This window comes from Lycium barbarum, chromosome 4 (genome assembly GCF_019175385.1).
Source record: "Lycium barbarum isolate Lr01 chromosome 4, ASM1917538v2, whole genome shotgun sequence".
In the NCBI taxonomy this organism is placed as follows: domain Eukaryota; kingdom Viridiplantae; phylum Streptophyta; class Magnoliopsida; order Solanales; family Solanaceae; genus Lycium; species Lycium barbarum.
In genome coordinates this window covers 4,173,964-4,190,999 of record NC_083340.1, presented here as the reverse complement: position 1 = coordinate 4,190,999, position 17,036 = coordinate 4,173,964, and the positions used below count along the sequence as shown (strand labels likewise).

The 17,036-nt window shown below is 34.0% G+C and overlaps 1 protein-coding gene across 1 annotated transcript; it reads left to right on the top strand.

Annotated features, from left to right (window-relative positions):
• Positions 1 to 6,540: 6,540 nt before the first annotated feature.
• On the top strand, positions 6,541 to 16,320 carry LOC132634904 (kinesin-like protein KIN-14J). Its single transcript, XM_060351071.1, has 19 exons — positions 6,541 to 6,739; positions 8,931 to 9,052; positions 9,489 to 9,595; positions 9,700 to 9,783; positions 9,895 to 9,972; positions 10,056 to 10,148; positions 10,241 to 10,270; positions 11,437 to 11,778; positions 11,852 to 11,933; positions 12,020 to 12,115; positions 12,195 to 12,374; positions 12,523 to 12,629; positions 12,715 to 12,894; positions 13,104 to 13,267; positions 13,350 to 13,603; positions 13,729 to 13,892; positions 14,159 to 14,712; positions 15,621 to 15,721; positions 15,897 to 16,320. Exons 2-19 carry the CDS (start codon positions 8,974 to 8,976, stop codon positions 15,956 to 15,958), a joined length of 2,757 nt encoding a protein of 918 aa, XP_060207054.1. The 5' UTR covers positions 6,541 to 6,739; positions 8,931 to 8,973; the 3' UTR covers positions 15,959 to 16,320.
• The last annotated feature ends 716 nt before the right edge of the window (positions 16,321 to 17,036 follow it).

Here is a 17,036-nt window from a genome sequence, read left to right as displayed (position 1 = left end):
GTTAATTGGAATTTGATGTAATTGAGTATAATTATACAGTTTGACATATTTGTTTGATCAAATAATTATACAGTTAGGTGGGAATTAGACGTAATTGAGAAGGTGTAATTACACTGTCTAATTCTCAAGTGGGTTGAGAATTAGGTCTAATTACAGGCATCTTGTAATTACATGGTTACCTTTTAGTTTTTTTTTAATTTATTTCTATTATTTTAATTTTTAATTATTTTTAGAATATTTTTTTTTATATTATTTATTTTTTATTTCCTTTATTTTCATTCCAACCTTTACTTCATTTTGAAAAGAGAAAAATATTCCAGAACTTATGTCGAGCGGAGTATTTTTATATATTTTTATTAAATAAACAGCAGGGACAAAAATAAAAGACCATAGATATGACAATATGAGGGACAAAACTTAAACATTTTTTTGTGCAGATTGCCCTTCAAAGGCACTGCCTCTTTAATTTTTGTCCTTCAAATTAGTGGTCTTTTATTTTTGCCCTTCATCTAATACTCTGAAGTTCTGGATTCGAACCCCAGCTCAGTAAAAAATAAATAAAAAAATTCACAAGGCAGGGTTGCAACTCTACCTGAAGCCTAACTTTGGCCCTAACAGGCTTAACTTTGCTATGAAACTCTAGCTTTCGGTTTTTTTTTTTTTACTAAATTGAGGTTTAAACTCCAAACCTCATGGTATTAGGCGAATGACTAAAATTAAAGACCACCAATTTGAGGGACTAAAATTAAAGATGAGTGCCTTTGAAGGATAATCGTGCAAATGGCCCAAACTTAAAGACCAGTCCGTATGAAGGTCAATTCGGGCAAAAGTTTGACCCAAAAATACTTCGTTTTTTAAAAAATAATATATTTTCTGGAAAAAACATATATATATGAAAATCCGTCATGTTTCGTAATATATCGTTATGTTTTGTAAATAAGAAAAACTATCTATATATTTTGTAATAAAAAGTCTTGAATAGGTGCCCTATGTAATTTTCTCTCCTTTTCTGAAACAATATCTTGGGTTTTTGTTTTCTGAAAGCGCAACGCAATAATGGGCTCAACTTCGGCCCAGGACCTAAGCTTGCTTTCTTGATTTTTTTTGTTTTTGTGCGGATTTCCCTAAAAAGGCAGGTCTTTAATTTTTGGCCCTCAAATTGCTGGTCTTTAATTTTTGGTCTTCCCCTAATACCTTTGGGTTTTGGCTTCAAACTCCGGCTCAGTTAAAAAAATTTCGCAAGACAGAGTTTCGTTGCATTATTAGGCTTATTCAGGCAAAATTTAGGCCTTGCAAAATTCCAACTGAGTAAAAAAAAAAAAATTGCCTTAAGGTAGAGGTTTGCCTTATGCTCAAAGGCAAAACTCTGCCTTAAGTAGAGTTTGCAGTCAAACTCTGACTTACAGGCAAACTCTGCCTTAATGTAGAGTTTTGCAAGCAAACTCTGCCTTAATGTAGAGTTTTGCAGGCAAATTATGCCTTGCGAATCCAAACTCTGCCTTATTTTAAAAAAAAATTGACTGAGCGGGGGTTCGAACCCAAAACTCAGGAGTTTTAGGCGAAGGACAAAAATTAAAGACTAGCAATTTGAGGGACAAAAATTAAAGACTAGCAATTTGAGGGACAAAAATTAAAGACCACCCCCGAATAAGGCCAATCGTGCAAATTGTCCCCTTTATTTTGTCATCGTCCCAAATAATACGGTAAATGCTTATTCGTACCCGCGTATTTATACCAAATTAAGTAATTCATCTTAAAAATTGACAAACCAAAGTAAAAATGCATATTTCTTAACAATGATGAGTAATAAAAAGTATAAATGCAACACATATATCTTATATTTATTGGTTTAATGTAAACAACCATTACAAATAAGTTTTTTACTAAAGAATACTCCCTTCTTCCCCAAGAGTTTCGAGCAGAGAAAAAGACAAAGATAATTCTTTATGTTTGGAAATAGGTTCAAAATGTCCCCTGAATGGCTAAATATATTTTTGAATAATTTTAATCATTTAAGTTTCAGAAGTAACACTTTTTATCCGCCTCGGATATTTAACAAACTTTGATTGTTATGTGATGATAACGGTGAAGAAAACGATTTAGAAAGTAGCATGAGTTGAAGTTTGAGCATATTTTTCCGTAACAAGCACTAAAACAACTTGCATATCAAAAAAATTTCCTAATGGTCATGTGATGTCAAAGACGTACTACTCCTTTATTAAATTACAAGAAGAATAATTAAAGCAAACGATGAAGAGAGTTACGGCATTGCAATATGCTACTCTTCATGATTACATGTGTTTAGTTACTATTCGTATTTACTGGATAGTACTATACTAATAATATCATATTAATATAAACATGTTATATAATTAGTACTCTACTATTTTCTCCGTTCCAATTTGTTTGAAGGTAGACCGGCTTAGGGAGTCAAACACCTCTTTCTTTAACTACGATTTTCTCCAACTCTTTCATATATTGTGAATTATTAATTATGCTGACTTATAGTATCTTTTATGTAGTTTTCAAATGTAAATTTAATTACAAAATACTCGAAGATTTATGTTTAAAATTAAGTTAAAAAAAAGTCAATGTTCAAACAAATTGAGACGGAGGGAGTAGTAAACTAGTTCACAACTGCACGTACTATTAATAAAAGGTTCTCTATCCATTTTTTTTTTTTAAAATTGCTTGGAGTATGCCGGCTAATATCTCTTAACTTTAAGTGCAATCTTGGATTATATCTAAAGTATGGCAAAATCGTAATTTTTCGTATTTAAATCTAAAGCCAGAGGCTATTTAACTTCTCAATATCATGTCTAATTGCGAATGAAGTATTTTCATTTTCTTAATTTGAAGCATATCATGATAGAGATTCTTTGCTTTGGGTAAGATGGAATGGAACCAAGTCAAAAATTTAAAAAAAAGAAAAAAAAAAGAAGGTGACAAAAATTGTAAGCCCATAAGGTACGCACGTTTAGTGATCGTGACTGCAATTTTACTTTTCGGATCTTAAGGGGTAGTTATTATAATATATCAATAACAATAATATTGTGCTGATAATTTTTTTAAAAAAAGATACTAAGGTATGGACCAACCCTAAAGTGTACTGCCACGTGGAATAGTCTAAAAATGTCAAAACCGGAGAACATCACATAACAAATAGTATAACGCGGGAATACAATTCCAAAACAGAATGTGGACCACACGTATTATCAAATTTGAACTTTTGAAAAGGAAAGATAGAAAAAGAAAATTACAAAAATTACTCAAAAGGAGAGAGTGAATTCAGCTAACCACTACTGGTATTTTAATGTATACTTTTCCAGGAAAATGGTACCGGTATTATTATTTGATTTCACATAGTGAACGATATATATATTGAGAAGAGAAAACATTACAACAATAACAACAACAAACCCAGTATAATCCCATCATGTGGAGTTTGAGGAGGGTAGAATGTACGCAGACCTAGCCCCACCTTGAAAGGTAGAGGGCATTTGAGTTGTGGCAAGAAGAGAAGAGAACAAGAGAGGAAACATTGATTAGGGAAAATGAAAATCGCTAAATTCAAGCTTGAAAATAGGGCATTTGAGTTGTGGCATTTTGATTATCTACTTGTTTCATTTAAGGAAGAAAAAGATAACAATTTTAGATACAAATTACTCACGATTTATAGTTTATTAGTTTGTAGCTACGGAAAACGTGAAATAAAAGATACGCTAGGAAGAAAACAAAAATATAGCATAGAACTTAAACTTTTTATTTTTTATTTTCAAAAGAGTCTATTATTAACGAACATCTAATATACACGGCTCTGTTGATTTATTCATAAGTTCTAAAGATATTCTATCAGTGGATAATGATTACTATCAATTTGGATGTCAAGGTCGCAATAATGTCCTATGGATCTCATGTAAGGCCAAGAACGTGTGCAACTAAATTAAGGCCAACCTCGAAACCAATACAACGTGTAATGCTAAAGACAATGCTATTAATGTAACCCACACAGATGTCCCTTGAGCAGATTGGTTGATCAAAAAGCTAGTATCAAAGTAAAACATGATATGCAAACTTTACGAAGCAAGTCAAATTACATAAAGACCTATTTAGGTGGACAAGTAAAGAATGTCAAATAGAGAATTGATCAACTCATTAAATTCGTGTCAGTCGATTACATGCTCGAATATTGCTTGTGCCTAATTATTGAAATACTAGTTATGTGAGGCCCGTGCTAAGCCCGGGCCTAAACTCAAGATATAAAAGTAGATATTTTAATTAAAAAAATATAATTTGTGTTAGTACAAGTGTACAACAACAACAACAACAACAACCATATACCCATTGTAGTCCCACAAGTGGGTAATTATATAAAAGCAAAATTTTCATTCCACTGCTTTAATATTTTAACTTCCATTTTGATAAAATTATTTACTTCAAATCAAATGCGGAGCCAGAATTTGACATTTATAACTTATGTATCCTAATTTTCTGAAGTTATTTAGTTCTAAATAAATAATCTATACATAGTTAATGAACTTTTAAGACAAATACATAATTTAACTTGTGCAGCGGATGGAGCTGCTCCTCTCTTAATTAGGGATTAGGGGTTCGAACATGGATATGGAAAAAATCTTTGGAGGAAGCATTCCCTCCGAATATGCGCGATACAGTGCTAATTATCTAGATTAATTGGGCTTAAATGCGGATATCGAGCACGAACTAGAAAATCAAAGAACATGAATGAGGTAGAAGGTTCGATAACTTTTGAAAAATAGACCTTAAAAATAAAAAATAAAAAAATTGACTTAAATAAATAAGATTAGGACCTAAAAGTAATTAATTAATTTTTTTTAAAAGAATTAGAAATTATTGTGAGGACTACAAAAGTCTCCAGGTTCGATAGCTTTTGAAAAATAGACCTTAAAAATCAAAAATTAAAAAATTTACTTAAATAAATAAAATTAAGACATAAAAGTAATTAATTAAATTTTTTTTAAAAATTTGGGAAACTCTTGTGAGAACTACAAAAATCCTCACATTCCCTCTTATATTATATAGTAATATTGTTCATTGAAATAGAAGCTGCGTCACCCTTAGTATATTTACACGTTTCACAAATCAAAATTCCATTAAAGAAATACAATCAATTCACAAAAGTGTGCAAAGACAAAGACAAAGACAATGTGGCGTACATTACTAAGCAAATGCCCTTTATGATGCCACGACCTTGACCATTTCGATTTGGTAATTTCTTATTCATCACAAATTTAAGTCTTGCCTTCTAATTATGACATTAAAGCACGAAATACAGGAAAACTTAAAGATGAGAAAAAAATGAAAGGAATGACATTTTAAAAGAGGTCGACTACTAAGAACACAAATATATAAAAAAAAACCTTATAGATATATTAATCCCTCCATCCCATCTTTATAGAGAATTTGACTGGATACGGAATTTAAGAATGAAACAATTTTTTTTAAAGATTTTTAAAGTTTGTGGTCAAAACAAAGTCATAAACATTGAGGCCTTAAAATTTCATTAGGGGTAAAAATAAGAAGTTTAAAGTTAATTAGTTATTGAATATAGAATTTTTTAGGACTAACTAAAAAAGAAAGAATATTACATAAATTGAAATGAAGAGATTAAAACGTTAATTCATGACATCGTATACATATTTAACATGAAACATTTTATCAAAAAATATTTGAAAATATTTAGTAGGCGTTTGACAATAGGATTTGGAAGCATGATTTCATATTTTGATTTCAAATCATCGTTTGTTTATGAAATTTGCACAAAAATTCAACGTCAATTTCATATCACGAGCTGAAATCTCAATTCACCAAAAAGTAGGATTTGACATTTCAAGATTTTTAAAATGTAAAACTTAATCCACAAGTTTATATTTTGTAAAAAAAAAAAAGATCCATAATTTGGCAGATATATTTTTTAAATGTAAAACTTGACTCAAAGTAGCCATGTTGATTCGTCTTCTCGGTCATATGATCGGAAATTCATGCTCGACGTGAAGAGATTCTCCGTATCATGTGGGAGAATTATATTAAAGAGCAGTTGTACTACTCATTTTTAATTTTCTTTTTTATTGAACTAAAATTCAACCAATAGATGTTGTAATTTTAGAAATGCCTTATAGTAGCGTATTAATTTTGTTATGAACTATAATTTGCTCATTTGGTAAAATTATATAAGAATTAGGAAAACTTTGATAATTTTCATAACGTGAGTTTTCATATCTATAAAAAAAATACAACTTAAAAAATTTAAACTGAATATCTAAACAAAACTTTAACTTTAAATAACCGAACCTTAGTAGTAGAACTACATCAAGCAAGCCATGAGAAACATGTACGGAGAAGAAAAAGTAAAAGTCCACTTTTAGATTTTTTTTTTTCTTTATTAAACCATTATTAGATTACATAATTCATTTTATTTTTGTTTTAATTTTTTTCTGAAATTCTAAAAATAGTAAACTTAAACCTGAAACCAAACCCAAAAGAATTCCAAAGAAATAGGGGGGCCCCATCTTCAATGTCATCATAGTCGCTTTGCTTCTAAAAAAAACCGGTATTATTTCAAGAAAACAAAAAAGTGTTCAAATTTCAGAGATTCAATCTCTACTTTACAAAAACCAAGTGAAATGTTTCAATAATTCCTCGATCCACTCGCTTAATTAGCTTCAAATTCTCAAGATCTTGTACATTTCAGCTCATTCTGGTTTGTTATCTTACCAACATTATCATTTCTTTTTTTGTAACATTTTTTTAAGGGTTTTACTTGATGTGGGGTTGTTCAAAATGGCTTCTTCTTTTTTAATTTTTTTGGTTGTTGACTCATTTGGGGTTTTTGAGTTTTGGTGTTTTTTTGGTCATGTAGTTCTTAAAGGTTCTTGATTTTTAGCATTTTGGGTGGAATAATGTACTTTAAGGGGGAAATAGAAAAATGGGGGTTGATTGTTTCAGCATTATTGTGCAGTGTGTGTGTGTGTGTGAGTGAGGTTTCTTGATTGGGGTAACCAAGTTTTGTTCTTTAACTATAAATCTTCCTTGTTTTAGTTAAATCTAGCTCAGGCTGTTCCGGAAACAGCCTCCCTATCTTCCGAGATAGGGGTAAGGTCTGCATACATTTTATCCTCCCCAGACTCCACATTGTGGGATTTCACTGGTATGTTGTTGTTGTAGCTCAGGCCGTTGCCTATTTGTATGCACCTGCCAATTGTAGCCTAGTTTGTTTTGGGTGTCATCTGAGTAATGTTCTTCTTTTTTTTTTTTTGGGCTTTTTTTTGGCCATGTAGTTTTTAAAGTTTCTTGATTTTTAGCATTTTGAGTAGAAGAATGCACTTGAAATTTTAAAGGGAGAAGATAGAAAAATGGGTGTTGATTATTTCAGCATTATTGTGCAGTGTGTGTGTGTAAGTGAGGTTTCTTGATTTGGGGTACCAAGTTTTGTTATTTAACCTAAAATCTTCCTTGTTTTGGATAAATCTCTTTTTATGGAGCTGCCAATTCTAGGTTTTTTTTTTTTGGGGGGGGGGGGGGGGTGTAAAAACACAGCTGACTGTATTCTTCTCTTAATATTGAGGATTATAGCTGACCCCAACTAGTGTGAGATTGAGTCATAGTAGTAGTTGTTGTTGCTACTTCTACTTTTCCATTCTATGCTTTTAATTTATATAGTGGTTGGAAGCTCTAGATCTGCTTGTATTCAGCAAAGATGTCAATCTTCTGTTTAAAGTTATCGGTTTTCTCAGTTGTGTTATCTTTTACTAGAGAATCAAATAGGATAAAGTTAGCTTTACATACTATATGCATAGTGAAATGTCAAATTTACTTGCTCACTCTATGGAACATGTTCGTTTAGGTTGTTTTCTACCACTCAGTTATGGAGTTAATTTACTAAAGAAATCTAGTTGATTGAACTTTTAGATTAGCTCCCACAATAGTCTGGAATGATATAAAGACTAACTTTTGCCAGGAGTGCATGTTTTGTGAGCTTTGTTGGTATGAATCCAACATTTCAAATAGTAGGTTTCTATAAAATAGTTTAATCAGTTTACTTACACTTTTCATTAAACTAAAACAATGTATATGAGATGATATGATATCATATTCCTATATTAGGTTTTAAATGGGGTTTAACCCACATTAACCTTTTCTCCAAATAAGGAAAATGATTCTAAGATGGCAATGATGTAATGGTTTTTTCGGTCTTCAATTTGACATTACGTACAAGAACAACAAGTGTCATAAATATTTTTGTTGTGGATTCAAGATAGGTTTTTCAAACTATAACCCACGTTGCTACAATTGGCAGCTTCACTATAACCATAAGAACTTCTTTTTTGGGGTAAGTACAATAACCTAAAGAACTTTCTTTTGGGGTAAGTATAATAACCATAAGAACTTTTTGCCTTATTAGTGAGAGAATTGTCGATCTACTTATTTGATCCTTGACATTCATAGTTCTTGATCCATTTAAAAAAAAATGGAGAATGAGATACTTATGGAGATAGATAGACACTCACGATGAAAGAAATTATGATGTCTGATAGTGCTCATAACTCATTGGGAATCTTAATCCAAGGCAAGATTTTCCTGTCCTGATGGAAATGTCAGACACTTGAATAAAATCACACAGTTCCTTGTGCAAAGCATTGTTTGGAAATATCTATATCAATGAAAGTCAAAAAAATAATGCATGTGTTGTTTTTATTTGACTAAAATAGCACTTTTCTAATCTTATTGTAATTGTATCAACCCTATTTGCCTATCATTGCTTTTGGCTGAAGAATAGCTGTTAATGTAGTCATGCTAGTATATTTTGTTCTAGTAGTTTGATCATCTCCTTCACAATTATCCAAAATCGAGCTGACTTATATGGCAACATATTCTTGTCTGTTTACTGGTAGTGGTCTCCATAATAATCCTGCAAAAGCATATATCAAGTTTATCATGAATCCAGAAGCTGCAACTGAAAATGGAGAGTCAGCCAGTTTAAATGAAATTCTTAACTTCAAAGGGGCTACCGAAGGTAAATCTTCCATATCTTTCAGTATCTCAGGTTTTTGATATTCTCAGTCCTTTCCCTATATTATCCAACTATTGGAAAACTGCTTTACTCTGTCCTAACACTGTAATATAGAATTTGACCGTTGGGCGAAGCTAAAGCTTAGTTCCAAAAGATTTATAATGTTCCTTCTGCTCCTGTTTCTGTTTTTCTTTTTCTTTTCCTTCCCTGATAATCTCTTTAGTTAGTTGGCTGAACACTGGAAATGCAAAAAAGCTGTACTAGTTTTGCAGAACAGTGTGCATCAAAAAAATTCTTTTGTTGAATTTATGGATTCTTTTCCCTCTTATCTGTGTCAGATGTACCAATTTCATGTAATATTTTAAGCGCATTATTCATTGTTTGTAATCTTTTCCGCTGTAGATTTACTTCTTTCACTTACCTAAGCTTTAATTTTCAGATAATCTTGCTGGGAGTAAATTTCTTGATGGAATCCAATCAAAGCACGGTTTAGCTGATATTCCAGCTGCTAAGATCTCAGAATTGATGAAACTAAACAGCTTAGAGGTAATGCTGGAATAGGTCTTCAGCTTGGTGTTAACTCATCACTTTCTTTTATACTGTTTGTGCCTTCTTCAGATTTCCTTTATTGAACTGACTTTTATCTTCAGAGTGCCTCCACTCATTCACTTTTCAGTGTTGTGAGTAATATTTTGGATGACAGCATTGAGAGAAAGAATGGGGATATACCTCAGGTATGACAGATGAACTGAACAGCAGGGGGACAGAAAAATAACAAATTTCTTTTTGCTGGATCCTATTTGATACTTAATGTACTTACTGATATCCTTTTACTACTTGTTAAGTGTGTGGCCTCCCTGGTAAAGTTGGTCGTACAAGAGATTGAAGAACGAGTTTCAAAACAAGCTGATAATTTGAGAAAGGTACCAGTGTTCCAATTATCAGTTCTGATTTATGAACTTCATGCAAAGGGCTTACGAATTGTGGGTCTCTCGGGGTATTACAGCAAAATGGTTTGTACAAGTCTCGTGAGGAGAGATATCAATCAAGAGTTAAAGCACTTGAAACCCTTGCAGTGGGGACCACTGAGGAGCATGAGGTATAATTATCACTATTGATAAAACATGTTTCTTTCTTCTTTTTGTTCTATCTATTCTTTTATTGAACTTCACATTTCATTCAATCTTCCAGGTTATTACGAAGAAGCTTCAACAGATAAAGGTGCATATTAAATTTATGAAGAAGTTACTAATTTCTGACTTGAAAGAGCATGCTTTCTTGCCTTTTTATGAAATTTGGGTGCATATGTTGGATGTTTTTACTGAATATATACGCTGAATTTATTACCCGCAAGGGTGGTTCAGTTGGTTGAGCATGGGGCTTTCATCATGGAGGTCTCAGTTCGAAAACCCCTGCCTACGACAGCAGGGGATTTGCCTGGGTCGAGCTCGTCGCACGGGACTTGCCTAGTGCGGGTTATCTCTCCTGTGTGGTTTGCGAGCTATTATACAGGAGCTGGGTTTACCCTGTGCGCACCTGAAGGGTAGCGGCTGCGGATTCCCATGTCATCAAAAAAAAAAAAAAATACACGCTGAATTTATTTCATACTAAGTCTTCTGTTCTGTTTCCAAATTTCCACTGGTAATATTGAGAGCTTTTTGGGGTTTTGACAATGTTTTATTCTCCTGTATTACTTTGACACTGAAAACTAGCTTAGTTATGTGTTAGTACAGTAGCCTTTCATTGCTACCCTTTGAGTTGGGACGTTGGAGATGACTGCTTTAAGGTTAATGTGTCTTATTATTTCTCAAATCCCCCTTCTTCCTTCGCTAATACTCATAGATCCAAAAAAATACCTATATGTGAATGTCAGAATTTTGATTGAGAGACTGTCTCAAAAAAGAATTTTGATTGAGAAATACTACTATTGTTTTCCATAAATATTGTGAACATTATTCATACATAAATATTAAGGATCTCCTAGGTTAGTTACTAATGGAGAGTCAAATAGTTTTACTATGATTCTCTTTAACAATTTGTATTAATTTTAGAATGTGCGATTACTTGTACTTTCTATATTAGTTTCCAGATATAACGATTTTGGTGAACACACAATGTGACAATGAATGTCTAGAGGAAATAAATCCAAATTTCAGCTCAAACATAGAGGCTCAAATTTTGTCATTCTTTTTGATGGGGGATTAATTTACGGATGCATTATGATTTATGATAGAAACTTTCTCCCTTATTTTTACTCGTTTATTTTGTTGTGATGTTGATTAGCATGCCTGTTACAACATGTTGAATTGACAATGCTGCTTATATAGTTTTCTGTTATGTGGTTCTATTTTACTGTACATGTAGTCCAACTAACTTCTCTTCTATAGATTGAGAAGGCCAAAATTGAAGAGAAAGAAAAACTTCAAGAGAGAGAGTTAATCAGATTAATGGAAGAGAATGATCACTACAAGATGCAAATATCTTCATTGATAGCTGAGCTTGAATCATCCAAACAAGCACATGAAAAAGATCGGTTACAATTGGAAGCACAAGCCGAGCAAACTCGAGTTGAGTTAGAGAACAAGATACTGGAACTTCAACGTCTGTTGAGTGAATCAACAAAGAAAGTACAAGAACTTGAGGCATTTTCAGAATCCAAATTGGTGAAATTGAAAAGGAGAGAGCTTGGCTACAAACACTTCATAGACTCTCATTTTGGATCTCTGCAGGTTTGCGTCTGACTTTAATCGTAACAGCTCATACTAAAAGTTATTAGGAATATGACATTCTTAAATAACTCAGGAATTGAGGGTAGCATCTGACTCTATAAGGCTGGAGGTGATGAGGACCAAGGAGGTTTACATCGAAGAACTTAACCACTTTGGTCAGAACGAGAATTGAATGTTATGATTATATTTGTACTTCTTGATCCTGAAATCTAATCTTTATGGATGTATTCTTGATTAATAGGGTTCAATCTTAAGGGGCTGGTTGATGCTGCTCAGAATTATCACACAGTGCTTGAAGAAAATAGGAAGTTGTACAACGAAGTTCAAGATTTGAAAGGTTAGTCAAATGGAATGTGAAAAACTTAGTTATTTAAGTGCAACATGATGTTTCCCTAACATAATGTCATTTTTGATAGGTAACATTAGAGTTTACTGTCGGATAAGGCCATTCCTTCGGGGCCAAAGCCAAAAATTAACAACCATAGAGTACATTGGTGAGAATGGGGAACTGGTTGTCACTAATCCTTCCAAACCCGGGAAAGAGAGTCACCGTCTTTTCAAATTCAACAAGGTCTTTGTGCCTGCAGTTACCCAAGGTTTGATGATTTTGTTTGTTGGCTTGATATACAGAATTAGTACTTAATATGTAAATATCCTTTACTTTCGTCACAAAGGAGAAAAAAAGAAAGATAGTACCTTTTTCCAATGCTTGCCATTTTTCTTTCTAATTCTAGCATATTTCAGAGGAGGTATTTCGGGACACTCAGCCATTAATCAGGTCTGTTTTGGATGGGTACAATGTCTGCATCTTTGCTTATGGTCAGACTGGTTCCGGTAAAACGTATACCATGGTATGCCCATCTTTAGAAAATTTATTTAGTAGATACCGATGGCTATTTACTTCTACTTATCCTAGTCCCTTTTAATTGCCTTCAGAGTGGGCCCAGCATGTCATCGGTGGAGGATTGGGGAGTCAATTATCGAGCTTTGAATGATCTATTCAACATCTCCCAGAGTAGGAAAAGTTCCATCGCGTATGAAGTTGGTGTTCAAATGGTTGAGATATACAATGAGCAAGTGCGTGACTTGCTCTGCAGTGATGCTTCTCAGAAACGATATCCTTGTTAATAAAATCTATTCGTGTTTTTGATGCCTTTATTATTTGCATTTTCTTTGTTCGTTTTTTACACATTTATTTCCTTGAAGCACTATTGCTTCGACGTCGTTATATAAATATTTTCAAGTTTTCCTTTTTTAGTAGTTAGTGAAGATGTTTTAAATGTGTATGCCATATATTTCCTAATGTTTTCTTTAACTAGCGCACACTTGGGATTTGGAGTACCACTCAACCCAATGGATTAGCTGTCCCTGATGCTAGCATGCATCCAGTCAAATCAACTGCAAATGTTTTAGAATTAATGAATATTGGCTTAATGAATAGAGCTGTTGGTGCTACTGCTTTAAATGAAAGAAGCAGTCGGTCACATAGGTTATCTCTTATACTAACGCTCTTTATCCCATTCTGAATTTTTTTCTGTTACATCCTATTTATTTGACTCATTATGATGCAGTATCCTCACTGTTCATGTACGTGGCGTAGACTTGGAAACAAATGATATTCTACGAGGTTGCCTACATTTGGTAGATTTGGCTGGCAGTGAAAGGGTGGATCGCTCTGAAGCCACAGGGGATCGTTTACGGGAAGCACAACATATAAACAAATCCTTGTCTGCTCTTGGAGATGTGATCTTTGCATTGGCACAAAAAAGTGCTCATGTGCCATACAGAAATAGCAAACTAACACAAGTTCTTCAAAGCTCCCTTGGTAGTTAAACGCTTTCTCCGTGTTAATTCAAATTTAAATATATTGTTTTTACTCTGTAAATGAGTTCTACTTCTCTTTCCCACTAAGCCATTATTTACTTTATTTTCGCTCATCTCATGTTACAGGAGGCCAGGCAAAGACACTTATGTTTGTACAGCTCAATCCTGATGTAGAATCCTACTCAGAAACCATTAGCACCCTGAAGTTTGCTGAGAGGGTGTCCGGAGTGGAGTTGGGTGCAGCAAGAAATAATAAAGAGGGTCGGGGTGTTAAAGAGCTTATGGATCAGGTACATCAGGGCATGTTCTATCAGCAGTTCTCTAAATAATGTTATTCTAGTTGCTCTTACTTTTTCTATGTTGCATGCATCTACTGTTGTACTGTCTACTTATTTTTTGTGAATCCGACATCACATTTGTGGATCTACGATTAAGTTCCCATCTTAATGCTAATCTTCTATTCTTAGCTCTTCTCTAGAGTATGAGTACACTAGATTTATGATGCTTGCTATGCTTCTATTTCCTTTGTTATTGAAGATAAATAGTAAATTTTCAGGTAGCTAATTTAAAGGACACAATTGTAAAGAAGGATGAGGAAATTGGGAGGCTGCGGGTTACCAAAACTAATGGTAATGGTGAGAGGCGCAGTGTGAGCTCAACCAGGCATGGCTCTGCCTCTCCAAGAAGACATTCTTTAGGTGGTCCACGAGCAAGCCAAATATTTTCTGGAGAGAGAAGCTCAGGACCTCCTACTCAGAAAGCTACTTCTGACGCGGACAATAGTTCAGAATGCAGTGACAGACAATCTGACACTGGTTCTCAGCAATCAATGGATGACTTTAGGCATCACAGAGATTTCTTTAGACAATCCAGGCTTGCTGTAGTAGATGCTGGTCTAAATCTGGGCGAAGACACTGTGAAAGGAGCTAAAAATCCTAATGAAGACGTGGTGCTCATCGGGTTTGATGATGCAGATTCTGAAGAGAGATTAAGTGACATATCTGATGGTGTACTTTCAATGGGAACTGAGACTGATGGTTCAATCAATAGTATCGTAGAGTACACTCTTTTCCCAGAAACGGCAAAGCAACCTTCAGAGACCCCAGAGAAGTGAGTATTCTACAAATATATGTATATTATGACTTCTCTGATTGTTTTTTTGGCCAGTGTTGTCAAAGGCGAGCTTAAAGCGCGCTTAAGCCCTGAAGCGAGGCACAAACCATGTTGAGCGTTTCGCCTCGCTTTATGTGCGCTTCAGTGTCATCATCAAGGCTCTAAGACATACTTTTCCTTGCCAATGAGCCTCCCTTGAAGGGGTGACACTAGATAATTCATATTTCACTTTATCGTAATATTTTTACAATTTTTTTGTCCATATATTTGTTATTCATGCTTATTATTATTAGTCTTGGACTAAACATATATAGATTTGTATTTTGCACCATTGCGCCTTTTTTCATTAAAGCCCACGCTTTATTTGCGCTTTGCGCTTAAAGCCCCAGCTAACCTTAGAGCTTTTTTGCGCTTTTCGCTTTTGATAACACTGTTTTTGGCCGGTCTTGCCTTACAGTTAGATGGCTTTTTTCTTGACTATTGAATCATTTGTGGAATCTCCTGTCTCCCCATGAGCACCTCAGCTTGAGATGTCAGCATATCTTTTATCTTTGTGTGTTGAAAATGTGCTTTAGCTGCATCTGTATTAGAATTTTCCCTTTTTCCTTTTCTCATTTCTTGATCCATATTTTGGCTTCACAGAAAAATATCAAAGATATGCATCATTTACATTCTGAATGAGCATTTCATAGTTTGATGCCATAAGTCATCGTTTCCAAGTTTAAATGTACTACATGACTTTTAGATCACATCTCTTCTTAGTAGAGTATTTGTTGAAGACGGCTTACAGTTTTTGGGAAAAGCAGAATGTTAAATTTTGCTGCTGAACCCATTGTTAAAGACATCCAAGGTACTCATCAAATCTAAAAGAACTTACTTATTCTCTTTGTTGGTAAATGATTCAGGCCCTCTGTACCTGCTAAACTTCCACGGCCCACACAAAAGAAGGTGGAAACAGGATCTTCCTGGTTGTCATCAATGAAGAAGAGCACCCCTAAAGTCCCGAGTATGTGATTCTCATTTGTTCTTGGTTTTCACCTTTATTTTCCTTCTTTGATATGCTCTCCAAATTAGAGAACACAAATGACAATAATGGTTCACTATTTCCTTCTTTCTAAAGCATTCTTATTTTTGGCCATAAACAGTACCAACTTTTGCTTTTTCCTCTCTATGCTTCGCAGGTTCTAAAAAACCCCCTTCCGGCAACAGTTCTGCAGTTAGGTCTTCCAAAAGATGGCAATAGTACAGAAGAAAAATTGTGGAAGAGGATACCTAATAACACTTATTTGTAGAATAGACTGTAGACACAATTATTGTGTCGTCTTCCATTGTTGTGATCGAAGATATGTAGGAACTTCAGCTTGTAGCAAAGCTGCACTGATCAGGTGAATTTCTTAGGAATATTTGCTCGTACACTCTCTCCCGCCTCCCCTACTCGAAGTGGAGGAGGAAAGGAGGGCGGCGTGGGGTTTGACATTGTGTAGTGTGTACATGTAGCTCTATTAAAATACTCAGTGATGCACTTTTAGGCTATTAAATGGCGTGTAACTTCTGTTTGATTATGGTGCTTATTGTGAAAGGAAGGTCATGCTTGATTTTGATAAACCACTATATTAAGGTAATTGTCTCTGATGTTTTCATTTTTGAGTTCAATGTACTTTACGTCTAGCCAAAACTCAAAAAGCGCCACATGATTTCTCTTTGCTTAAGCCTTAGTGGATAGTGAATAGAGTTACTCGATATCTGTATTGGTGAGAGGTAGCAACTAGCAAGTAAAAAACAAGCTAGCTCGGACACCACTATTATAACAATACTGCCAATGCCCATTTGTATCATATATAGGCCTCTAACATCTGGCTGTTCTCCAAATATGGAAAATTGCTTGACTTTTGGGTTACAACCTCATGTTTGGTTGCAGATTAAATGTATTTCGTGAAGATGAAAGCCCTTTATATATTGTTTCTCGTTTCAACTATTTTGCCCGGTATAAACTTGAGGGATAAAAGATACTATATATTTCAAGTAACTACTCATTACTTCTTAAGTATTAGCGATAAATAAATCTCTGTAACTATATATTGCCAGCTTGTTACCCGTGATTAGTCACATAATTCTGACTTTATACTATTTTTTGGAATTTGGTTGAGGTGATTATAGATGGAAGTGGTAGAAAATTAAAAGTGCAGTCGTTTCCTGCTTATCTCCTCTTATTTACTGAAATTTAATCGAATCAATTTCTTTACAATTTTGGCTTCGTAAAACACGACAGTATATGTTGGGGGTGTCCTGTCCTTAATACAGCAACATTAATACCTATTGAT